General features: G+C 42.9%; 1 protein-coding gene across 1 annotated transcript; it reads right to left on the bottom strand.

The window, feature by feature from the left end:
- Nucleotides 1-825: 825 nt before the first annotated feature.
- Nucleotides 826-18,529, bottom strand: LOC139061453 (calcium-activated chloride channel regulator 4A-like). Its single transcript, XM_070541445.1, has 7 exons — nucleotides 18,374-18,529; nucleotides 15,849-16,146; nucleotides 14,844-14,950; nucleotides 13,868-14,041; nucleotides 8,993-9,220; nucleotides 3,687-3,986; nucleotides 826-1,125 (listed from the first exon to the last, which is right to left on the bottom strand). Exons 1-7 carry the CDS (start codon nucleotides 18,527-18,529, stop codon nucleotides 826-828), a joined length of 1,563 nt encoding a protein of 520 aa, XP_070397546.1.
- Between the last annotated feature and the right edge of the window lie 8,080 nt (nucleotides 18,530-26,609).

Genomic DNA, 26,609 nt, shown 5'->3' with positions numbered 1-26,609 from the left:
AGGTGGATGCGTCACGATGTCCTAATACATCGGCTCGCGCCGTTACGGTGGTCACTGCGTCTGCCACGTGCGACCACACTTAGTGGCAACGTGCATTTGTTAATAATTTTATGAGTAATGCCATCATGCCTGGCTTTATTTTTACGCGAAGCCAGTAAGTTTATCTCCATTACGACGTCGTAATAGCGCTGATGACGCCAGGCCTAAACTTTCCAGACGAACATTACTACTAAATTGAAATATTGCCTCAGACCAGAGCCGGATATTGGAAAGATATTGTGACAATATTTTTCCTGCCCTTCATATTTGCTTAATATTGTTACGTAGGAAGACGCAGAGGAAAAGCTATATACAAGTACATTTACAAGGGAATACACCGCACTTGGCCAAGAGGCAACAGCCCACGCTATCCTCCAATCGTCGTCATCGTCTTCTCATTGCTCGCCTCTTCGCCATCGCAAATACTGTTCCTTAGCAATATAATTTTTCATCTGCGAGAAGGAAGTGGTAGAGATTCTTCAACTTTGATAATGCGTCAATATTGCGTTAATCTCAACAAAAATATTAGTCACCCATGTTCCCCCTCTGGTTCATGCCACCATATTTCTATATTTTAACGTTACACTTGTCACGTTCCGTTACACCACACTTTAATTTAAGAAGCTTTTTTTAAGTTTCTTTGTTATCTTCCATCTACCGCCCTAGCTGTAAGTCAGCGCCGGCATTATTACCCATTTCGTGCAAATTTGCAACCTACACTGCCTCGTTCAGGAAATGTATAAGGATGTTTATATTTATACTACTTTTATACATATATTCAGGCTATCACACTTTCAGCAATATAAGCGTGACAGCGCCTGCGACAGGCAGATTACTCTTTTCCTTTAGCCGAACCACGGGGCTCACCTTTGCTGGACTTGCAATGAAGATCACTACGTCGTTTGCGTTCACGGTTCCTCGCCACTCCTTGCGTCGCTGTCCGCTAGGATCTGTGAGCCAAGCTTCGATTTTCCCTGTTTCGGGGCGGTTGCGGGTCACGTGGACCACCGTCCCATTTCTCACGTTGGAGTCCACTTGGAACTTCTTTTCCAGCAAGCTGGTGAACTCTTCCTCAGACTCCACCAACTTCGATGCATAAGAAGAAGACGACAACATGAGGGCCTATATGAACACCTGTCTCATGAATGGTACCGCTGCAGTGGGTGGGAACAAAAGCGAGGGAAAATGAAAACCTACGCGGGGCAAATATTTGACGCACAAGCCTAAACCTTTGCGGCACCATAATAAAATCTTTGAAGCAAGCGTTTCTCGAAACAATAGCGGATTGCGATTTCAGCTGCAAGACATTTACTACTCGCAGTATTACCATCCTGTAACAAGATAATGTTGTGATGTTCCTGAGCCTTTGCGGCGAAGTTTTCTGGCGCAAGCAACTTCCACCACCTTCCCGTCAAAACAGACATAGCCAGTAATTCAGGCCTTTTTAGGCTTGTAGCGCAGCTCGGAAGAGCAAAAAAGGAATAAGGTAGGGGTAATCAAAGGGAACGGGAAACAGAGTGAGCGCTAACTTCCAACTGACAGTTTATTTCATGACACGAGACTACTTATACACTCGGCAAACCATATGACATCAGGAGATAACAAAGACATGAAGCAACAAAACCGATAGTGACCAAGTGGTAACATTCAGACAGCCTGTGGCTGCAGTCGGAGATACGCCAATTCATTGTTTGATAATGATAATGAAGGTGAGCTTACACATGCATGGCCCAGACCAATGATAGCCTTTGCTTCGATGATTTCTCTTGTGAGCTGATTACGACTGCGACCAAGAATGACGCATTCCTCTAAGACAGGTTCGCAACCACACGTTTTGCAGTGCTGCGCCAGAAATTACCAGTGCTGCGTCTGAATGTTACCACTTGGTCACTATCGGTTTTGTTGCTTCATGTCTTTGTTATCTCCTGATGTCATATGGTTTGCCGAGTGTATAAGTAGTCTCGTGTCATGAAATAAACTGTCAGTTGGAAGTTAGCGCTCACTCTGTTTCCCGTTTCCTTTTATTACCCCTACCTTATTCCTTTTTTGCTCTTCCGAGCTGCGCTACAAGCCTAAAACAGTCATGACATACCAACTCGCCCAAACTGCTACGCTTTTGACCAGTAATTCAGGCTTGTTGGTCTCTCATACTGGGTTCCCATAAGCGCCGCTGAAGGACAACACACAGCGCTGTCTTCCAACATTGAAGATGGAAGTCGGAGAATAGAATAGGATAGAACAGAATAGAAAAGAGTAGCGCCGTGTGCTGCCTTTCCTGTATATGTGCTCGGTTTTTTAGCGCTTCATAGGATCATGTTGAGTTGAATTACACCGCATACACGTGTACATAAGCGGTTGGAACTACGAGGGGGAAAAGGCGGGGTGCGTAGTTGGAATACTGCAACTTGAAAGCTCCCCATCCCCTTAGTACAGAACGAACTCTGTAAGGACAAGGCGAGTGCTGGTGAATGTTTAGGCGGCGGCAATTACTTGTCCCATAACCAACTGCATTTTCAATTGTGTCCCGTATGGCACAATGCACTATGTTGAGTTTCTTAGTGCGGGCTGAACTGTCTCCATTCGGAAGAACGGGTATACTTAGAAAAGGAGGAAAACATGGAAGAGGCAGTGACATTTAGCCAAAGATTTTTCGGGCAATGTCACTAGGTCACTAAGTGATTATATAGATTGCTGGAAATTTCATCTTATCTAAGGTTTTAATTGTTCCTAAACAAGAATTGTTCCGTATCGGTTTTTAAACTGTAGCTTTAAATTATAATTCCTGCTGTGGCGAGTCAGAAACTAGGGAAGTGAAAAGGAAAAACAACCCCCGAGTTCTTGGAAGGGCATCACATCTCAGGATAGCGCATTACTTGAAGAGGGAGCTTTGACACACTTTTGGCTCGCTAATCGGATGTTCCGTGTATGTATCTCTTTACAGGTGCCGAACGAATAGAAAGGCGTCTATACTTCTTAGGATAAACGTTTCGCTAGGCATTGTAAGTAACCATAAATTCTTGGGATATTCTACAAAGGTAATATGCTACCCATTTACGTCATTTTTAAGTCCCATAAGAGATCGCTAAAGGACTAAAATTTTTTTTGTTATGGTGAATAAATACTGCTAAATTTAGCTACTTTATCGATAAGTTACCAGCACTACAGAGTCAAAGCGTTGCCATTCCCGTATCAATGCTGAATCACAGAGGTACCTTCGTTATAGAGAATAAGTCCTCTGGAATTGCTGTTAAAAACATTGCACTAAATTCAGAAAGCTTCTCATTTGTAAGTTCTTTTTGCCATTGGCCAGCTGCTTTCGCTAATAGTACGTCCAGACTCAGGATGAGGTGCAATTTTATCTTTTCAACAATTTTAGCGTAAGCGCCTTTTTATGTGTGTGAATGTATGGACAGCTATAAATATCGTCACCCCTTCTATGGTTTTCCATTTTATTGCATTTTTTTTTCTATTGATGCTACTGTCGTATCGTATTTATTGACCTGGTACACTCTTTTCTCTCCAATCCTTCAAGGGCCTGGAGGGTAATTGAATAAATAAATAAATAAATATAAATCAACAGCAGATCCGAATAACTACTTTTCTCGTGTATATGTATTCAAACAAATCAATTATTGAATTACGCATACCGTGTGAGCTCGGGGCACGGAGTCATGTTGGCTCATCGTGGATGACACGAAGGCAGACTCCAGTTCGTCCACGATGTTTTCCTGCAGGTCGCGGAAGGCGAACGCTTTGCCGCGCGTCGAAGTGGCCAGTTTTTTGAGACTGTGGTCGGCTGTGGCTCCCAGGGCCAGCGTGCTGACCACGGCCTTCGAGGCGACAACCCGGGGCAGCACTTCGACGATAGGCGGATCTACGTTCTCCTCGCCGTCGCTCATGAGAAGGATTGTGGCGCCCTCCGGGGTCTCATTGGCGGTATTCAGTAGCTGAAAATATCGACGAGCGTGCTTTAATGCAAACTCCACCGAACCATCTGAACTGACAGCATGCTTGTTTAGGTGCGCTTCTTGGTGCACTTTCAGTTTATATATATACAGGGACCTGGAGCACGTACGATGAAGAGGACGGGACGAGCGCTGTATTGGTCAACAAGATTTATTTTATGGTGGCCGCCTATATGAAGGCTCCACTGAAATCGACGCAATATTTGAAGAAATGAATCTAGAAAATACACTTCACTCCCTTGCAGAACCGCCGATCTGTCACGGATAGACATTTGTCCTTTTTTCTTTATATCAAACGCTTCTACCAGCCCTCGAGCTGTTTTATCGCAACTATACTCAGTGCACTTTGCACTCACATAATATTGGCTCATAGGCAATGCGTGCTTCCCTCTAGCAAACTTCCGAAGTAGGTTTCCGGCTTTACGACTGACGATGTCAACTCCACTGAGCAAAAATAAAAGCCTCAGTATTGAGATAACAGCTGTCTTCCAATTCTTTTCGCGCGCCGTCATTGGCGCGAGCTATACTCCACCTGCGTTAATACCAAGATCGGCTGGCCGTTAACCGGGTATGATTAGAAAAAAAATAGTCTAGAGAAAGAAATGGCTATGGTAAACTAACCCATTTTAGTCAGAGCAGGAAAACATAATTGCTTGCTCACTAGTAGCTCACTAGTAGCCCCTGCCTAGTGATATAACCGTCTAAATCTCACTTCCTTTCAGGGGTACCTCTTTGTACTTTCCTACAGGTCTAGCTCCGCAATAATAGCACACAACTACAAGTTTTCGCCTCAACATTCTCACTCCGGAGTGTGGTTGTGTGTTCCATCGGTCGCTCATGGGTCAACGTGCTCAGCGTGGGCTCGCAATTTCTATCTACACAGCCGGACCATGGAGTAAAAGGCAAGTTCAACGAGGCCTGTCATCACTTCGGCCCACTAAGAGAACCAGTTTTGTAATTGAAGAATAGTGGAATAGAGTGTAGTTACAGAGTCATTGCAATGAGCGACAGCGCCAATACATAGAGTACGAAGGGCACCTTGAAAGAACTTTCAGTGTGTCTTGCCTGACCTTCGTATGACGTCAAAGTTTGGCCTTTGCACAATTTTGACTGAGTAAGATGACCAAAATATCCCCCTCACATCCACACACTCTCGCACGCAAAAACAGAAACACAAACAAAATGGAAGACATCCAAATGGCGGTGTCATATACAGGGTGTCCCAGCTAACTTTAGTAGCCAGAGTTTTAAAATGTGCAAATGCCGCTTAGCTGGGAAGAACCAAGGTAATGTTGTTTGCCGTCGCTTGGAGATACTCAAACAATTTTATTTCCATTGAGCCTACTTAGATAATTAGCCTTAATTATTTTTCAACTTCTCCCATACTATATTTAGATGAAAAGTCAAAGAGAAAATTGTAGAGTGACATGAAAGTCATAATCATAACCTATCTATCTCTATCATATATCTATATATCTATATATCTATATATATCTATATATGATATCATATGATATGATATATATATCATATATCTATATATGATAGGTTATCTATATAACCTATCATAATCTATCTGCAGGACTTCAACGAAAAGAAACTTATATTTGAAAACTGCAGCAAGCTCAAAAATTCAGGCATGTCTGTACAACATGATTACTCACAAGCAACGCTAAAGAAACGGAAGCTTCTGTGGGAAAGCGCGAAAGATGAAAAACTGCAGGGTAAAAAAGTACGCCTACTTCATGATAAACTTAGGGTCAATAATGATATGTTCTTTTGGGATGAGGCAAAAAACATGCGTGTCAAGATAAACAATCAACGCTCTCAGCAGCCCGAGCATTGACGCCTTTTCAAAGAATGTGACAAGCACTTGCGCATAATCACCCTAAATGCTCGTAGTGTAGTTAACAAAACGGAACCCCTTGAGGTTTCTTTACTAGAACATGACCCACATATTGCCGTTATAACCGAGACGTGGCTGCAGACTGAAATAGCCGACGAGGATGTCTTCCCTAATTGTTACCAAGTTTTTCGTAGGGATCGGCCTTTCAGGGGAGGTGGCGTTGCAGTTCTAATTAAAGACCACATACAGGCTATGCTCTTGGAGGAAATTCCCGACCTTGAATGTTTGTGCATAAAGATCTCATGCTGGGGCCATACCTTGATTTTGTTTGCCATTTACAGACCTCCTGATGCATCAGCTGATTATCTGTTAAAACTTGAAGAGCACATGTCTCGGTTCCAGAGAAACAAATTGGTACTTATTGGTGACCTAAACCTGGCAGGCGTTAATTGGGAGCGTTTTGAATCCCTTCCTCAAAACAGCAATAATTTAAACAGTTTACTTAACATAATGTTAACACATGACCTCATTCAAATAGTTCAGGAACCGACACGTGTACAAGGAACTAGCAAATCTGTACTGGATTTGGTATTTTCGCCAAGAGGATTACCTGATTACACTGTTGAAATTGTGGAAGGCATCTCTGACCACCTGCTTGTCAGTGTTCACTTACTCATTGTCGCTTGTACTGTACCTAATAACACTGTGAAATGTTGTTGTTTCAAAGATTACTCACGTGCAGATGATGCATCAACTATAGAACATCTGGAAACATGCCTTATCGATTTCAATGATACTGATTTGAACACACTTTGGCGCCGTTTTAAAGATATGTGCCACTTCTGTATCGATAAGTTTGTGCCGAGCAAACGTAAATTTGTTCGTAGACAAACGCCGTGGATGACGCGTGAAATAATACACTTAAAGCGAAAAATAAAACGGTTAAAGAAACAGCGCTTGCATTTAGGTCATTTAAAGGATTTAAAAGAAGGTCTTGCACGTGCAGTACACTCTTCGAAAGAACATTATTTTAATACAGTGCTGCCAAATTTCATTGTAGAGGAACCAAAAAAGTTTTGGAATTATATAAGTGAAAAAAAGAAACCGGTGCCGCAAATTTTGGTTGATGGTTCTGTGGTTACCGATCACGAGGATATTGCGCACCAATTCAATGACTACTTTCACAGTGTGTTTTCTAAATCCGGTGCTTGTCCATCCAATCACGCAGTGTTTCACCCCTGTGATGTAAATTTTATTTCATACCCTGGCATAGTTTCTATGTTACTAAATTTAAAAACTAAATCATCATGTGGTCCCGACAACCTTCCTAACGTGTTTTTGAAGAGATATGCGGAATCAGTTGCAAAGTTTCTAGTTATTTTATTTCGTATTTCATTACTTCATGGAAAATTACCGAGCGACTGGAAGATAGCCAGGGTTGTGCCAATACATAAGAAAGGTGACCGCACATTATTACAAAATTTTCGTCCAATATCACTTACATCATCATGTTGTAAACTAATCGAACATATTATTGCCAACCAGATTAATGAATTTTTAGATGCACACGCAGTCCTCTCTAATTTTCAGCACGGGTTTAGAAAAGGATACTCAACAATTACACAATTAGTAACAGTAATACATTCACTCGCTTCATGTCTCGATAGGAACGGGCAGATTGATGCAATATTTCTTGACTTCAGTAAAGCTTTCGATAGAGTTCCCCATGACAAACTAATTTTAAAACTCAGACGTATTGGACTCCCGGAAATTTTAATCATATGGATTTCAAACTATTTAACCAATCGCTACCAATTTGTAACAGTTAATGAGCAGCAATCAGGTTGCCTTCCGGTCGGCTCTGGCGTGCCCCAAGGAAGTGTGCTGGGGCCATTATTGTTTTTATTATATATTAATGACATTGCTGCTGAACTTGATCCGAATGTCCAAATCAGATTGTTTGCGGATGATTGTGTGCTTTTTCAAGAAATAACTTCAATTAACGACCAAATCCATCTTAACTCCTCTCTTGCTAAGATTTTTGAATGGTGTGAAACGTGGGACATGAAACTTAACACAGATAAGACCGTCTTTCTTCGCTTCTCTCGCAAAAAAGCTCCTCTTTCTTTTAACTACAGGCTTGGTTCGTCACCTTTGCTGGAAGAGACTAAATATAAGTATTTGGGTGTCACACTAACTAATACTTTATCATGGAATTTACATATAGATAACATCTGTTCTTCCGCATTCCGTAAACTGTACTTTTTAAGACATAAGCTAAGAAGTTCTCCCCCTAGCGTAAAATTACTTGCTTACAATTCACTAATTAGACCTAAACTTGAATATGCATGCGTTGTCTGGGACCCATTTAATAAACACAATATCACCCGCCTAGAAAAGGTACAGAGAAAAGCTGTAAGGTTTATTTACTCTAAATTTTCCCCGTATGACTCACCCTCTGAATTAATGCAGATGAACGGTATACAATGTCTTGAACAACGAAGAAAAAATTTACGTTTGCAATTTCTTTTCTTGCTTTGGAATAACTATCTAGCTATTAACCCTTCTCCATATCTGTCGCTTTCAACGTCAAGGCATACACGCCACCATCATCCTAATTCCCTGACACCGTATTTTGCGCGAACAGATTTATTCAAGTTTTCATTTTTCCCTCGCACGGTAACGGACTGGAATGATTCCTTATTGCCTTTCGCCATACTTTGATGTTTTTTTTTAACTTTGTTATTATTGTTTATTGTTTTGTTGTCATTTGACCCACCCTGCTTGGACCTGTACAAGGTTTGCAGTATTGAATAAAGAAAGAAAAGAAAGAAAGAAAAACTCCCGATGCAGCTTTCTGTTGCTCAATACGTGCTACATAAAAGTGCTTTTCCGAGCGTGAAAGAAGCCCGTAAATGCACGCAAAATTGTCGCGCGACTGGCCGCTCGAGGCACTCTCCGTGTATTCGCGGGCTTCTTTCACGCTCCAGAAAACACTCGATGAACGCAGTTCGGGAGAACCTTCCTTGAAGCAGGGTCGACAGCTAGGCTCAGCCTAGTTATCACCCATACCTGTCCATACTAACTCTCTCGCATGCACATAGGTCAATCAAGCTGTACGTTTACCGAAATGTCAAAATACCTCTAGGGCCTTCTCAAGGCCACATCCGATGCAGGTAGCTCCTTGTGCTTTCAATCCCCGTGTGGCGTTCAGGAACCCAGCTCTTGTGTTTACGTTCACTGGCATCAGTGTGTGCACCACTTTGGCGCTGTAACTGAACTCGATGATGGCCAGTCGAAGCGAGCCGTCTTCGATGTCGCCAATGTAGCGTGTCGCAGCTTCCTTAAGAAAGTCTAGTCGTCTGTAATACTGCAACGCAAGATTACGCACTTAAGTAGCGAGTTGGAGCATGGCAATCTCTACAACACACGTTACGGTGAGAGAGAGAGGAATAAGGATAAATGAAAGGCAGGGAGGTTAACCAGGACTGAATCTGGTTGGCTACCCTGCAATGTGTAAAAGTTTTTTTACATAATTCACGTCATAATCTTTTTACACCCATTGGGGCTTATCTTGTCACCAAACAATATTCGTCAAGTGCTATACGTGGGCTTTCTTTAAGAGCCTGCGCTTTCTTTCTGAGTTCGACGGCAACGGAACGCCATGTGTCACGGTTACGGCAAGCACACAATTTTCACCGTAGCCATGAGAGATGGCGCCACCGTTCAGTTACAGCGGAACTGAGATACTTTGCTCAACGAATTGCTGCAGACTATGCGCACATCAAATTTATTATAGACGAAACAAGTGGATAAATCACGCAAACGTGGTAATAAAGCTAAACTCAAAGGAAAATGTCACCTGAGCGAAATTTCAGTGCGAATTGGCGAGTGGTTTAGATTGAAGAGTCATATAAGCCCTCGCTGCTCCCTCCCCGCTTTTTATTTATTCAAAAGTCAGTACACATAGAGAAAAAACAAAACAATGAAGAATGGTACAACAATCGATAGCAGAAAACTGTTAATGCAAGGTTAGAGCCTGAATTCAATTAGAAAATTCCATTCTGCTATACTAAGGATCATAAAGGTAGTAGCACTTGCTTGAGTCGAATTATAAACTTGTGTTATACTTGTCTTATACTTTACAAATGTGTTCTATTTTACAAATGAACAGTGAACGACACCTTCGTTTCTTTTGGCATCGCTTTGTTGATATTTTTGAAGAGATAAAATATTCAAGTCATTAACATTTGACAGTAAAATTGAGTGTCCTGAAGCGTGAATGGACGAGCTGCCACAGAAATTACAACTCGAAACAACTGGGAAGTTCGAATGTGTAACTTCACTAAGTTTAAAACCCAGATTTAAGCATTCTTGACAAATCTGTAAACTGGTTCAATACGCGATATCAAGAACAAATAGGCGTTTAATAGTGCATTGTGTCCTGTTATCAACTACTCGTCACTCAGTGTTATCGTGCTTTGCTATAAGCTTTGCTTTGCAGCTGTGGCGGCGACAACTCAGCTAAAGGTGGTTGACGGACTTGTAATTATGCACAGTTTTATGTCACCACCGGCGGTGTCACCCCCGGTTGAACCATGGAAGTATGTATACTGCGCTTTTCCAAAGATCCCTAATAAATCATTTTTTATATAACACATAAACTCTTACAGATTTTACACGCTTTTACCGAAAAGTGGATGGGTCCCTCTCATTAATCATTCCAAATTTCGAACTTTAAAATGAGGTTCAAGACCATGAGGAAGACTGCGTAACACTTCTCAAATACAAAAGCTTTCTTACAACAGATGACATATACTACTAGTCATGCAAGTTTAAGTTAGATACATGTTGTTAATGGGATATGTGGTGCAATTCTGTCAATTGGCGTCAGTTCACTCTGTTCTGAAAACTGCAAACTGTGCATTCTATTACACAACTTCATGTGCGTTTATTTATTTATGGAACTGTGAATAATTATGCACGTTTATCGCGTGCTGATATAGTATCTTCAGTGGCTTCGTGGATTCGTGTGCAGAACTTTCCATGTGTTCCCGCAGTTTGACTATATTTAGTGTTCCTCGGTTTTTATTGTGATTATGTTTTTTATGGCATGTGAGGCGGAGTAGCCGGTTGCACTTAAGGAGCTAACGTGTCCTTTCAATTAATGTTATGGAAAGAAATGAGATATGTGTGTTTTGTGGTGCTGGCGAGTAATCTTAATCTATAGAAGCAGGAGAAGGAAGAATACACGGAAATGCAGGAGGGTCAGCTATTGAAAATTCCATACACTCCCTAAAGAATGCACAAATGTACTCAGTCATGCTACCCGAAAGGTCCAGCACAAGGACGACGCGTGGCGCAAGGTCTTCCTTTTGCCGAACCTCTTCGAAGGTCACGTGGATGGACTTGGACGGATGTGATCGGGAAAGCCTTGTATAAGCGGAAAGGAAATGATGATTATCAAACTATAGCTTGAGTGTTGCCATCACATTTACAGTTTGCTAGCGTTAGCACTCATCTTGGTTACGCCGATTCACCTTAGCTGCCCGTACTGGAACAGATTGAGTGAAAAACAATTTTGCATTCCCGTATGAAAGCCAGTCGAAGAATCCATTGAATATAACGTGCTATACCTTTATATTGTTGGCGCGCTTTAGAGATGCCAATGAGCCGACATTATTTTTTCTTATAATTTAATTTCCTTGTCTGTATATGTATATATATATATATATATATATATATATATATATATATATATATATATATATATATATATATATATATATATATATATATATATATATATATATATATATATATATATATAGTCATGGTCATGTAATGCGAGCGCACAATGAAGCTACGGATGGCATCGGGGAAATTAGCTGCGGCTGAGCTGCGCACTGTGAACTGATATTGCATTGTAGAAAATAATAAAAGAAATAGAAAGAGAAGTGGACGAGAAATTAGCTTTGTACTAAATGTGGGAGGGTTGGCGAAGAATCATACGAATAATTAATTAATTCATTAATTAATTTATTTATTTATTTGTCATTCATTCATTCATTCCTAGAATTGGGGGAAAACGAATATCTACAATATCCGGCGCCATATACATACTATTGGCGGTAGGTGCGGTTCGTGCTATATTAAATAAAAGTGAACAAAGATGGACATACATAAAGTTTATTAAGCAGAATGGGCTTGACGCAGCCGCCAGGGGAAAGAAATTGCTTACTTCTGAAAGTCCGCGTTTCCACTGATAACTTTCCAGGTGGACTGTTGCTTGCAGAGGTCGTTCTGCTTGCTTGGGGCGAACGGGTTGTGAGCTTTGGGCCCGTCTGTGTCATCGCAGAACTGGCTCACCTGTCACAGGATGGATGTGGTATTGGGTATAGCGCGGCATACGTTTTCATCAGCGCTCGCGTTATTTCATTTTGCAGAAGGAATGCCACGTTCGCATGCGCGCAACTAATCTGTTAAGAGCAGGTCATCTTACAGCGACTGCTATGCAAGCAATCAAGTTATTTGTTGTCATTCAAGGTTATAACGTAAGAGGAAGGTTTAGGTCTGGGCCCCCTATCTAAATGCATGTAAACGGAGAAATAATTTTTCTCGACAACCAATGTACCGAAGTGCATGAAGTTTGCTGTACTTCAAAGAGAAAGTTAATTTATGTTGACTGTCGGTGCCAGATCCTTTAGTTAGGCCGTCGATTTTCTACTAAGAATTGTTGAAAACTGCATTATTACGAAAACGAAACTGTCAAGTTTAGTACTCTGTAACTCGGCATTGAAAACAATGTGGTTTCGTAAACTGCGCGTAATAATACATCTAAAGCAGACAAAATAGATGTGTTATATGCCTCTTTGGAATATATCCGTCATTTGTGAGTGGGAATTTTTTTTCAATTCCCTTGTAAACATTCTAACAAATGCACGTAAGCTCTACATGCATATATCAGGTATGTATTATTTAGATGCTCTTGCGAATACAGTTTACAGTAGTGCGATGTCTCTTTTTGGTCCAGCTCTATGGACTGGCAAACTTCGTGCTGCTGTTTTATTAAAATTGCGCATTTTCGAGAATTTTTGCAAAATATAGCAAGAGGTTTGGTATTTAGCGTCCAAGAAACCAAATTTCTCACTGAAATGAAACAAATTTACTAATGATTGATCCATCGGTTGTCCCGGAAAAGCATTTCAGTGTTTTAGATGTATTTCAATAGGCCGCATCAAGGTTATCCCCGAGCTAAAGGTTCCTCTTGAATTTATCGAAAGCAGTTTGGACACTGCACTTTTTAACAATTCTGTTAACTCCGCAATGTGCTTAAAGGACGTTAAAGGCGAACATTAGTCAATGTGGACTGTTAAAATACCGTGCGAGAAACCCCGCAGAGCTTGTGTTGTGCCAAGAAGAAATCTAGCTTAAGTAGCTCTAGCTCAGGTTGTCCTATCTAAATACATGTGAAAGGAGAATTCGTTTTTTTCGGCAACCACCGCACCAAATTTGACGAGGTATGTTTCATTTAAAAGAAGAACATAAAATTTAGTGTCTCGTTGTGTTGAACTTATGATTTAGGCCGTCATTTTTTATTAAAAATTGTAAAAAAACGAAACTATGAAGTTTACAACTTGATACGTAAGTTTTACTTACGTATCAGTAATATAGTAATATAGTAATATAGTAATATTAGTATTAAGTTTTACTAAGCCACCTTTATGGACGGCAGTTCCTAGCAACGTAGGGAATATTAGGACAAACAGTTATCAACGTACATTTACTAAATATTAGTAACAATAATTTTGTAAGAAGGCATAATAATTCCTGCACATTAAATTTGACCACCAATGTTTCTTCACCTGGCGCCTATACCTAAGCGCACTGGGGTTGTAATACCCGTGCATTCGAATGCGACGGTCACGGATGGGTGCCGAACCCACGGCCTGATGCTCCACTGTACCCACTGAGAAGGTCCCAGCCATTGTACATAAGAGTCAAGGGCGGTTCTCACGTTGGCCAGGTATGGCATGAACATGATGGATGACTCGACGGGATTCCCGCTTGGTTGCTGCACAGTGACCACACAGTCTTTGGCGAAAAGACACTTGTCATTGATTTCACACTTTCCTCCGTCGGCTCTCCTTGCGGTGAAGGCAATCCTGTTCGAGCAAGCGTTCAGCTTCACCTGCGAAGACAAGTGTGGCGCGCAATCATGATCGCACGATGAGGACCATGAACTTATGAACAGCTAAAGCGTATCACCAAATCAGAGTTTAGTGTGCTTTCGTTTTAGTTTGTTTTGTGCTAACAGCGGGGAGGGCAGTTTTGTAGTCAATGCTCACACAAGTACAACTCCCAACGAGAAGCGAAGCATACAATGCATTTACCACAAGATGGCTTCTTAAGGGACTACTATTCTTGAATATTACATATATGGTAGACGAGACAAAATTTAACGGTTATATTTGTTTTCTGGCCACATTTCAAAACAGTGGCGTACATCAAAATTTGCGGTATAATGGTCAATAGATCGTCAATTAAATATTTGTACGAGTAGTTGTTTAAATTAACGACTGTAGAGACAACGTTTTATATGCGGAATAAAAGCTCTCTTGCACTTCAAACATGACCATTTACTTGAATTTCTGTGACTAGCACCAATTTCGAGGCAACACAAATCCAAACTGCACCGTCAAATGATGTGTTGTTCCAGCTAACCCTTCTTTTTCTACGGTAGTCTGTGCACAGACCTGAATTATGAAGCTGCCATGTATTTCAGTGTAAACTACTACTACTGCTACTACTACTACTACAACTACTACTACTACTACTACTACTACTACTACTACTACTACTACTACTACTACTACTACTACTACTACTACTACTACTACTACTACTATTACTACTACTACTGCACCTGCAGTGCTGGGCACTGCTCTGGAAGATTCGGCGATCTACGTCCACATGCGTTCGCCATTCCTCACCTTTCCGCGGTCGCAGTAAGTGAGTGGATACCGCTTGTCGTCAGCGTTGCCGTACTCGTCGAAAACGCCGTAACGGTAGTGGGCCCACTGGTGCACCATCACGTACGCTGCGAGCAAGGATCACGTCGTGAAATGCTTGCCTGTATTCTCACACCCCATTTATATGCAAAATACTTCCAATAGGCTCTAGAAAGTCAGATAATATATTCCCAATATTATCAGTTACTTGAATCAATCACTGACTCAATCAATCAATCCGTCACTCTGAGCTAAAAAAAATATTATTCCAGTGACTAAACACCACCCAATTTCGATTTAGGCGCAAATGTATTGAACAGAAGCCCCGAATTCCAAGCAAGTCAAAATACCAGTTTTATGAACAGTGATATTGTAAATATGTTTATTTATATGTTTAATATGCACGGTATATGTTTAAATATGCACGGTACATACCAGCATACCGCTATTTTCACATGTCGCACTCGTCGAATCGAAATGCTACTGCTACTGCAGGAAACCGCACTTGCGAGCTCTTGCTCAGTAGCCGAGATATTAACGAACGCTAAGCGCTCGGCTGCTGTTTACTGTCGTGGCTGCAGCTACCGTCTCCTCAGTAATTCCATTACTACCGTTTCTTAAGAAACAAACGAGTAGGTAAATAAAAATAAATTCTTGCCCAACAACGTCTACCGTATCACATATGCTGCGCTTAGAGTGAGGCCTCGTAAATTTCTACTTGCGCTCGGGAAACTTTCCTTTCAGCCTGTAGTCATGTTTTTGATACGCTACAGCGAAGTTTCAGTTGAGGACAGCTTATGAAACCAAAGCCAAATATGATTTATGGCTACAGCAACTAAAATATTACTCAAACAAGATTTTATTCTTCGTGTTTTCCATAAATGTGTCATCGGTGGCCAGAAAGAAAGGTGAGCAAGTTTTCTCTTCCTCGATGTGTGTTTTGGCATCACAGAGTTAATTAATTAAATATGAGGAAATGGCACTTGCCTGCGTTCTCCAACTTATTCGCCGTCGAGTTCCCAATGGTGGCCAGAAACGCGGGCGTCACTTGAATGTAGTCTCCCGGTTCTCCGCAGCGTCTCTTCTGCACGGTGAACGGCCTGTCCCCGTGTAGCGCGGTGGGCTGGTCGACGCGCACGTCGCTCCTCTCGAAGAAGCCGGACGACAGGGCACGGGCGCTGCCTCTTTTCGGCCAGGTCTTGGGAGCCTCGATGGTCACGTGCTTGAAGTGCACGCGCCCATTGGTGGCCTTGTGCAGGAACTCGGACGAAGACCGGAACAAAGCCTGTGGGTTTTTTCGCCAGAATCCCCGTTTACGAAGCATATATATATATATATATATATATATATATATATATATATATATATATATATATATATATATATTTATAGCAGCGGGTTAGCAAGTTACCAGCATTGGTTGTGGCATGAAAAGTGCTGTCTTTTTCTCTCGGGCGGTTTCTACAAGTCCTGCTCCTCAACTGATCCTGCCACTCTTTAAGCGGGAACTCGGAGACAACTCTCATTCCCCTGTTCGCACATAAAATAATGTGAAGATGATCTCATTACGGCAAACATCTCAACCATTTGAACTAAATTTACCAAATGAAAAAAAAAGAAACTGTCACACTCGAATAGTGACGTTAGAGTATTTTGATTTAGGTCCTGAAATGCCTTTAAGACTCGTGTACAAGTTGCTTCTGAGTACTTTTCCCGAATTAGCGTTACTTAATTTGGCTTGCGGTCACGAATTTACTAAAGAGAAGAAATGAATATTTTATTGAACCAATAATGAAATGTACTCGAACAAGTACTGCCGAAGCTGCAATGCTCTTGGCCTAAGGCTGACATTCTAAATTCAACAAAACGACATACTGGCTCAAGCGTGTCGTACATTATTAACAGAACTTCTAAAACCTGTCTCTTTTTTCTGTTGTTTGTTTGTTCTTTGTTCTTCTTTTTTATTGACGATTATTGGCCACAGTCTGCATGGGTTTGTCGCCAATAAATGCGACTGTCTTATAGAATCGAAGCAGCCAAGATGGCTTAGACTCTACAGAAGGAAACTCAAAGGCCTACGGCATTGCTTAATATACGTATTGCCTAATAAATTTGAATTTTCTAAGGAAATGACGAATTGTAGCAACGTGGCTACAATTCGACGCCTCATCCACAGTTATTAAAGAAGAAAAAAAATGCGTTAAAAAATATCTAGCTCTTACAGTTAAGCGCGCGATTTGCCCATAAGTTCAAAATTTAGTTAATGTCCCCCACAAGTTTTCTTCTGAAACTGAACTAAGGAAGAGCTGAGTAAAGTTTAAAACTATTTTTCTTTACTGAAAGTTGAGTCTGTGGTTGCAACACAAGCTGAAAGATTACGTGGGCTACGCCACTATAGTATTTAGCAAGAAGTACCTTTGATAGCGAAAAATCTTGACGATAACCGATACATACAATGCATTTACCACAAATAGCTTCTTAAATGATTACTATTCTTGAATATTACAACTATGGGAGACGAGAGAAAATTATATAAATATATTTGTGTTCTGGCCGCATTTCAAAACAGGGGCGTACATAAAGATTTGCTCTATAATGGTCAATAAATCGTGTCGATTTAATATTTGTACTAGTAGTTGTTTCAAATAATGATAATAAAGGCAACGTTTCACATGCAGAATAAAAGTCGACTTGCACTCCAAGCATCACCATTTGCTCGAGATTGTGTGACTAGCACCAATTTCAAGACAACACAAATATATCCCCACAGCACAGAAGTAGTGCTAGAAAAATCTTGCTTCCAATTTACTGAAGTTTATCTGTCCGAGCCGGGAAGGCAAAGATATTGTACGTTGTGGTACCCAAATGCAGCAGCGAAATTCCTGCGGAAAAATGCGAACACACCGCCAAACCATAAACGTGCGGCGTGAACAGAAAATTTGTCATCGGCTAACGTAACAAAGGGCAATCTTAATCATCGTATTAATCAGCGTTTTTAGTAACTGACTTGACTCATGGCGCCTTGCACGCTACACACTCTTGGCGCCTGTGTGTGTGTGTGTGTGTGTGTGTGTGTGTGTGTGTGTGTGTGTGTGTGTGTGTGTGTGTGTGTGTGTGTGTGTGTGTGTGTGTGTGTGTGTGTGTGTGTGTGTGTGTGTGTGTGTGTGTGTGTGTGTGTGTGTGTGTGTGTGTGTGTGTGTGTGTGTGTGTGTGTGTGTGTGTGTGTGTGTGTGTGTGTGTGTGTGTGTGTGTGTGTGTGTGTGTGTGTGTGTGTGTGTGTGTGTGTGTGTGTGTGTGTGTGTGTGTGTGTGTGTGTGTGTGTGTGTGTGTGTGTGTGTGTGTGTGTGTGTGTGTGTGTGTGTGTGTGTGTGTGTGTGTGTGTGTGTGTGTGTGTAAAAAACACACATAGGTCCGTCGTGCTCTGGTACCCTGTTGTCGCAACGATATGGTGAGATCGCCAAAACACACGAGGAAGCGAAGTGATGCTGGGGAAGCGAGCAGTTCGTGCTTGCCTTGATGTTCTCAATGATGGACTCGTTGTAAGGAACTCTTTCGCTGATGGACACCCATATGTCCTTGTAACCTCCGTCCGACGAGTCGATGTCCAGTGACGCCGCAGTTGTCAGAAAGCACAGGAGGGTGGCAGCTCTTCTGAGCACCGTGCTCATTTTGCAACTGAAGGGACTGAAACATAAGAAGAATATCGAAAAAGCATAGTAGTTACACAAGCAAGGGGAGGGGTTGTTGAAGGCACTGAAAACTACGTCAGCCCAGGTAGGTGCCCAACTCTCCCGAGCCAAATGAATAGTACTTCCACTACTACTACTGCTACTTAAACTTCACAAAAGGCGAACCTAATTCTACATCAAAGAAAATTCAAACTGGCTCACCTTTATTTCTGACCATGGAGTGTACCCATTCGTAACAATATAAAACGATGAAACCTTGAGTCAAAAAGTAACTGCCAAAGCAGCCGCAAATGGAGCCATAGAACACGAGGAACGAGAAAAGAGATTGAGACGATCGCGACCTACTATCATGCTTGTCCCTCGTGTTCTCCAGTGTCATTTGCTGTTATAATGAACTAGCCCAACCATACGTTTCCACCAGGTAGCACAGTAATTATTTAATTAATCGTAAATTGGTTTTATGACCTATCCATAACTGAACTTCACTCTAGCATATATTAATACCTCAGGAGTTTTACGCGCGAAAACCATATGAGGCACCCTGTATTGGGGGATTCCGGGTTAATTTGGACCACTGGATTTATTTTAACAATGCGCCGACATCAGAATGCGGCTGTGGCGGTCGGGAATCGAAGCCGCCATCTCATGCTTAGCTGCGCAATACCCAGGCCGCTAAGTCACCACTGCTGGTAGAACAAAGCAAAGAAGGGATCACCAAGCACGTCTACTAGATTTGTTCTTTTTTTGTGTGTGGCTTCATTACAAGTGCTTCGCAAAAGGTGCGATGCTTTTCCGTATCTTGCAAGCCTTTGCTGACATGCATTATCATTTGCATATTGAGCATTCCTTTGTCCACACTAGACCAATTTGAACGTACCTTAGTTGGGAAAACGCCCGCCCTCTCGACATCATCACAACCACCGTTTGTCAGTGCTGTGTTGGAGCGCATCACCGCAGTTTAAGCACATACGACATGACGTAGATGTGATGCGATGGGCCAATGTCGCATTCATACAAAACGCGGCTGCGAAACTAGCATTCATTCACTGAAGGCCGGCAGGCGTTGAATACGCTACATATCTAGGCGTTCTCTTGAAGACTAAGCGAAAAATAAGCACATCTCTTCGCACATATGAATAATAATGATAACATGATATACCTTGACACCTGTTGACACAAAAAGGGCAGCCTTTATTGTTGTTTTTTTGACACCTGTATTTGTTTTGGCCATTTGCGACCGGGCTTAACTTCGGGTAGAAACAGCGTTTTTGTTAAACTTGTTCAGGGTTAAACAATGGCGAATTATCTGGGTTTTGCAAGAGAGAGAGAGGGAGAAAGGAACAGGAAAGACAGGGAGGTTAACCAGAGATTATCTCCGGTTGGCTACCCTGTACTGGGGGACGGGCAAGGGGATGCGATAGGTGAGAGAGAGCGGCTGAGAGGACTGCTCTTTGCGGGTTGAAACGAGGGCACTCACAAAGAAGGTGCGCGATTGTTTCATTGCATGCGCAGAAGTTACAAAGTGCGCTGTTGGCCATTCCGATAAGAAAAGAGTATGCATTTGAACATGCTACTCCAATCCATAAACGGACTATAAGGGTGCAGTCACGTCGTGGAAGCTCGGGCGGAATACGGAGCTATAAATTAGGATCCAGGGTATGAAGGCATGCACTTGTGAACTCGGATGAATTCCATTGAGCTAATATCAAGTCAGGCGCAAGTGCGGAAAGCTTTTTTGGTGCATCGGCTCTCGAAAGAAGAATGGCAACCCAGTTGACGCCGTCATGGGCAGATTGGGCAGCTCGATCATTGCCGTGTATGCCACAGTGACTAGGCAACATCTGATATATTATATCGTGTCCTTCGTCACCTGTGCGATGATGAACTTCTCTTATCTCTCAGACGAGCTGCTCATGTGATCCATGTCACAGTGCTGAGAGTACACTCTGTAGGGCTGCCTTGGAATCACAGAAGACTGACTATGCATGGGGTGGTTCCTCCTGAATGATAGGAAGAGCCGCACGCAGGGTTACCAGTTCAGCAGCTGTCGTTGATTATGCATGTGACGTTTTTAGCTGTATTTTGACGGATCTTGTTGGTATCATCACAGCAGCAGCAGCTGAACTTGCAGATGTGACTGAGTCATCGATGTAAACGTGTACGCGGCCGCAGTGCACCTCATGTAAAAGTTCTCATGTGGCCTGCTTCAGGGCTAACGAAGGCGTGTTAGCTTTCTTTATGATTCCTGGGATAGTGAGGCGTATTTCAGGTCTGTGCAGGCACCATAAAGGTGAGGATGGTCTTGCTGCAGGCATGTAGTTCGATGGCAATGAGGTACGATTGGCAACAATTATGTGCCTGAAAGTTGCGTGTGACCTTTCTGCGGGTAGAGTGACAAGATGGTGAGAAGGTAGTCGGGCAACATGCCGAATATGCGCCCTGAGAGCGTCGGTTGCCAAGTACGTTGATATTGGGTGATCTCGAGCTATGACAATCGTCGCCGCTGTAGATGCACACCTCGGAAGACCGAGAGACGTCCTTAGGGCTTGAGCTTGTAGTCCCTGGAGTACACGCAGGTTTGTTTTGCAGGTGTTAGCAAGCACAGGGAGGCTCTATCTTGCGAAACCGAGGAACCAGGCGTTATAAAGCTGCAGCATGGACCGCACCGATGTGCCCCACCACTTTCCGCCAAGATATTTTGAGTTGTATTATTGTCATTAACCTCTTCTTTGGGTATGAAACGTGCGGCCTCCATGAAAGGTCCCAAGGATGCAGCCTGCGTTTGTGCGTGCGTACGTGTGCGTGCGTGTGCGCACGCACGCACGCACACGTACACACGTACACACACACACACGCACGCACACACACACACACGCACGTACACACGCACACACACACACACATGCGCGCGTGTGTGTGTGTTTATCTTCAAACACTTTTTACGCCTACAAAAGTTACTCTAATTGCGTAACTACAAATTATTTATCTGCCCAGGCGGATATCATATGCAAAAAACACATCAATCCAATCAGTAATTAAACTAATCACATTAATTTCTTAGTCACAAACTTTACGGTGCATTTATATATTGGAAAGTTGAAGGTGGCCCTTGAAGAGTCTCGTTTCGGTTTCTACACTTTGTTGTGGCCGCGTAGACAGAAATAACAGGCGCGAAATTATACCTTCAATTTATCTGATTACGCACGTGGCACCGCGAAGCACTATTCGGGTGCAACCCCCACGTGACTTGAGAGAGTCGCGTTGATGCTGATGCTGACTGGCGCCTTGCGCGGCTCCAATGTGAACGCACACTGACCGCGACAGCAGGGGCGAGACGGATCGCCATCGCGTGGTATGGCGGAGCATTATTTTACGCTGCCCCACAACTACGTCACAGCAGGGCTGCACCGCGAGCCGCGCTTCGCGATTCGGCGGGCGTAATTAGGTGATTTTAACAGGAAGTTCAATGCCAGCTATCTTCATCTACCTGGCCATTTGGAAATGAGGAAACACGGGTATAGACCCCCCATTTGAGATTACTACCTTCAACTTTCTAATACAAACACGTGTCGCAATTTGTGTAACTAAAAAGGTAATTAATCTGATTGGTTTATTTAGTTTGTTCATCGCCCTAGCATCTCTTGCACATGACGTCCGCCTGGGCCGATAATTAACCTGTAGTGACATCGGTAGAGTAAATATTGTCTAGAGGAATTCGAAATCCCACAGGTAACGCCGGAAGAAGTAAAGAAAGCCTTGGGAGATATGCAAAGGGGGAAGGCAGCTGGGGAGGATCAGGTAACAGCAGATTTGTTGAAGGATGGTGGGCAGGTTGTTCTAGAGAAACTGGCCACCCTGTATACGCAATGCCTCATGACCTCGAGCGTACCGGAACCTTGGAAGAACGCTAACATAATCCTAATCCATAAGAAAGGGGATGCCAAAGACTTGAAAAATTATAGACCGATCAGCTTACTGTCCGTTGCCTACAAAGCATTTACTAAGGTAATCGCAAATAGAATCAGGAACACCTTAGACTTCTGTCAACCAAAGGACCAGGCAGGATTCCGTAAAGGCTACTCAACCATAGACCGTAGGCCTTTTATAAGTGTTCGAATAAAGGTAACGAGCACTGTACACGAATGGAGCCAGTATAAGTTTTCATTGCTGTCTTATAGAGTTGTGACATCAATTCTTCTCTCTCTCTCTCTCTCACTTTCTCTTTGTCAATAACAGCAACTTTCGTAAAAACACTCCATGTTTTCTTTAATGCTTGCCTTCAACATTCGACGGGATATATTATTTCGTTTTGAATATGAAGAACCTCGCAAAAATCGGTTCACTAGATGCCGGTGAGAAGACTGCCTCATCACCTATACATTTTCACCGAAGCCACCGAGGCAAAGCTTACGCTCAAAGCGAGGACCACATAAAACACTGTGATTCCCCTTTTCTATTTCTCAAAATTTTCACCAGCTGTACGCCAAATTTTTTCTCTTTTCTTTCTTTCTTTCTTTTTTTTTACTGTACAGGCATCACTAGTTAGGTTCACCAATTCGCCAAAGACTATGATCTACATCTTTGTGTAACAGGAAATGTCGAGCGTAAGTGAACGGTTCTCCGCTTGGGCACTACACAACGACTATTCAGGTTGCGCAGCTTCTTATTAACTTGACTTTTACAGATAGTGTACTTATAAACCTTGAACTGGATCGCCCCAATTATTGCAAGTAATGTTCCAGGTGGGCATTACTTGCATATCTAAATGCTTTACTGACATATATATATATATATATATATATATATATATATATATATATATATATATATATATATATATATATATACGCACCAATGTGTCTTGGTTTCATGGTTCAACTAGCAGCTGTCTGATGTCACCATTGGACTGCATAAATAATTTATGGCACGCATTGCAATTCATGAATTGTAGCCGGTAAAATTGCAAGGCATATTGACTTGGTGCAACTCTTAGAAAAGTGCCGCTATTGAAATGTGCGCCCTCATACCTGGGGCAAAAAATTATCTCTAACACAATAAAATATTGTGGTAATAAAACACAATTAAATATTGTTAGTCTATGGGCATTGGCTACATACGCACCTGTGTAATCCCAGTTGCGGCGTAAGCCAGTCCACGATTTCGTACGTAGAAGCGGCACAGGTGTGGTAGCCGGTGCTTACTCCACCCTTGGCGAGACAACAAAGTTTGGCGCGTGGATGCTCACTGATCATTTATATCATCTATTCGTTAGATGATTACGTGCACGCCATATCAGTCCCTTCACAACGCCGCTACCCGATGCCAATAGTATGGGGGCGTGTTAAGTGGCGGGCAAAACACAGCAAAATACTTAGTGCCGATTCAACAAGCGCTCATAAATCATTTTCTGATAACGGGTCTGCCAGGAACTTGCGCCGGGAAACGCGAGATACCGTACTTTTTCGCATCTAAGCACATTTTTATGCTCATTAGTACACTGAGTATATTGCTAATCAGTACAGAACTAAACGTTGCAAACAGGTGTCGCAGCTCAAATTCCTCAAATTAGACAAAAGACCACGTAAGGTTAAGGCTAGACAAAAACATAAATGTGTTTGGGATTCAATGTCTCATCTGGTCATTGCAATGTTCTTGCTGTTTGTTGCAGCGTTACGAAAAAGCTACGCAAAAGCGTTACGCAAAGCCTTTGATGCCCACAACAAATTCATTCTGTCACATGATTTTTCGCGGGATAAATCCACTATGAGGCCTTGAAATACGTGTCCCACTTTCCCCTTCTCCGGTGCGTGGTAGCCTCCCAGGCTCAGCCTGGTTAACCTCCCTGCCTTTTCTCCCTGCCTTCACATACACAATCTCTACAGGCTTAAAATTTAAACATTCTACTCATTCTAACTTTACATATTCTACAGATATTACAATTAAATGTTCACTGGCTAAAATTTGTAAATTGCAATTTGTACCGTGAAGTAATGAATTAAAATGTAACAGAAAAATTTTAATTATTTAGCTAATATCTGTTTTGATATTATGTGACAGTACGAATAATGTGCAGCTCTACGAATATTCCAGCTTATGTGCCATAAGATAATAAATTAGGAAGTAAATTAGCAATTTCTTCATTCGTTGAATGTGTGTCTCGATTTCTCGAGCACTCAATGTCCGCCCCTATAAATAATAAAGCTCAAGGGTTCGAACGATTTCATCTACAATAGGCCACGCATCTTCAAAACTTCCGCAGAACTTCAACACAAAAAAATCACTGCCCAAGAGAGAGAGATGCAAATGAGAGAAAGGCAGGAAGGTTAACCAAAGTTAAAGCCTCCGGTTTGCTACCCTGCACTAGGGAAAGGGAAATGGGAAGTGGGGGACAAATCGCCGCTCAAGCAATACGTGCAGATGGTTAACTGGCGAAGCTCAAACGTGCGGCAACGGTGTTTAACGAATCGTCGGTTAATCCCGACGATTCGTTAAACCACGGCTTGGTAGGCTGCTGGATCCTCGGTACGCAGCTGCTAGTTGCGCTCGGCTGCACGAGCCTGTTCTTGTGGCCGGGCTGCAGAATCGACAAGGCTTAGACGAGCTCTTTCCCAGTTCTGGTCGCGGTATTGTTGATCGAAAGCTGCCTGCTCGTCAGGAGTACGTACGACACGTGGCCCATACCTGTTTCGGAGGCGGAGAGAATCTAATGCATGCGCTATCGGCTGCGACGTGGAGCAATGACGTCACTACTGGCGCAGCCAATCGCATGCCTCTCTTTCTCTTTTTTTTTCACGCATGCGCATGGGGATGTGCTGGAGGAGTTTTCGGCGTACAGGTGACAGAGGGACGAACGAATGGGCTAGAGAGCGAGAATCAACTTTTGTACTGCGCCCTTAGTGACGGTTGGTGCGCGCTGGCACCAGATGGGGTGGAACCTTCTTCTCAGGTCCCATATGTGTCCAGCAGTTCCTGGCGCCTAGCCGCCAGCGCGAGCTGGGTCGGTAGGTCGGGGCTGGACAACAAGGTCTCCCATCGCTCGGGGGGTTGGGGCTGGGGAGGGTGGGGGGTAGGGATGGTGGGGGATTCTTGAGCTTAGTGCACTCTGCAGGGATGTGTGCTAGAGTGCCTTTTGACCGTCTGCAAAAAGGACATGAAGTGTCATGCTCTGTTGGAAACATCTTGTACAAGAGCACGGGATGCGCTAGCGACCCCGCTTGCGTGCGTCGCACGATCGTTTGCTGCATTCGGCTGCATTGCGGATGCGGACGGGGAAGCCTACATCTGCCGCTTCTGTACATTTGCGTGATTTCTTTGTAGCTTGTCACGGGGTGCGGTAGCTCTGGCTCGTCCTCGGCCTGGATTGACAGTTCTCGGGCATAGTGGTCGGCGAGTGCGTTGCCTTCCACTTGCGAGTGAGCCGGGACCCACACGAGCTCAACGGACCGTCCCGGTGATTTGCATTTGTTGAGGATCGCTAGTGCCGCGGGAGAGATGTTCCCCTTGCGGTAGCTTGCGTAGGCGGTCTGGGAGTCTTTGACCACGGTCCTCACTCCCGGCGGTTGTGCGAGTGGCCGTGGCCCTCACACAACCGCACAACCGCACAACCGGTGTTAAGTGGCCGTGGCACTCTCACTCGAATGGGGTAGCCATTTAGAGCTTCGCTGTAAAATCACGCGACTTTACTCTGGCGTTTTGGTATATATATATATATATATATATATATATATATATATATATATATATATATATATATATATATATATATATATATATTAGCGGGATATCTTGTGTTTTTCTTGGTTTCATAGGGTTGTGGCTATGTAAGTGTGCCGGATGCTTCAGCGAACACTGAATTTTTTTTGATGTTCCCTTCATGACTCTGTGTGCTTTTTTGTAGATTCTACGCTAAAACACTAATAAGTATGGATTACCACCTAGCCCGAACCAACGCTATCGAATACAGTGCATTTTTACCTCAAGTTTGACAGCGAATGCCTCGTAAATGACATCAGCACAATTATTTTAGAGTCGACATGCCTTGCAGTTTCCCCCGCTAGAA

Source organism: Dermacentor albipictus, chromosome 6 (genome assembly GCF_038994185.2).
Source record: "Dermacentor albipictus isolate Rhodes 1998 colony chromosome 6, USDA_Dalb.pri_finalv2, whole genome shotgun sequence".
Classification (NCBI taxonomy): Eukaryota; Metazoa; Arthropoda; class Arachnida; order Ixodida; family Ixodidae; genus Dermacentor; species Dermacentor albipictus.
Note: the sequence above shows the minus strand (reverse complement) of the source record. Positions and strands in the feature narration are given on the sequence as shown.

What these genes read in the sequence shown, in the direction of transcription:
- LOC139061453 (XM_070541445.1), bottom strand. Translation starts at nt 18,529, where the DNA reads ATGAGCACGGTGCTCAGAAGAGCTGCCACCCTCCTGTGCTTTCTGACA. An exon ending in GAATAAGTTGGAGAACGCAG is followed by an intron (nt 14,951 to 15,848) that starts GCAAGTGCCATT and finishes CCTTGCTCGCAG; the next exon opens with CGTACGTGATGGTGCACCAG. An exon ending in CCGTGCCCCGAGCTCACACG is followed by an intron (nt 1,126 to 3,686) that starts GTATGCGTAATT and finishes TATGCATCGAAG; the next exon opens with TTGGTGGAGTCTGAGGAAGA.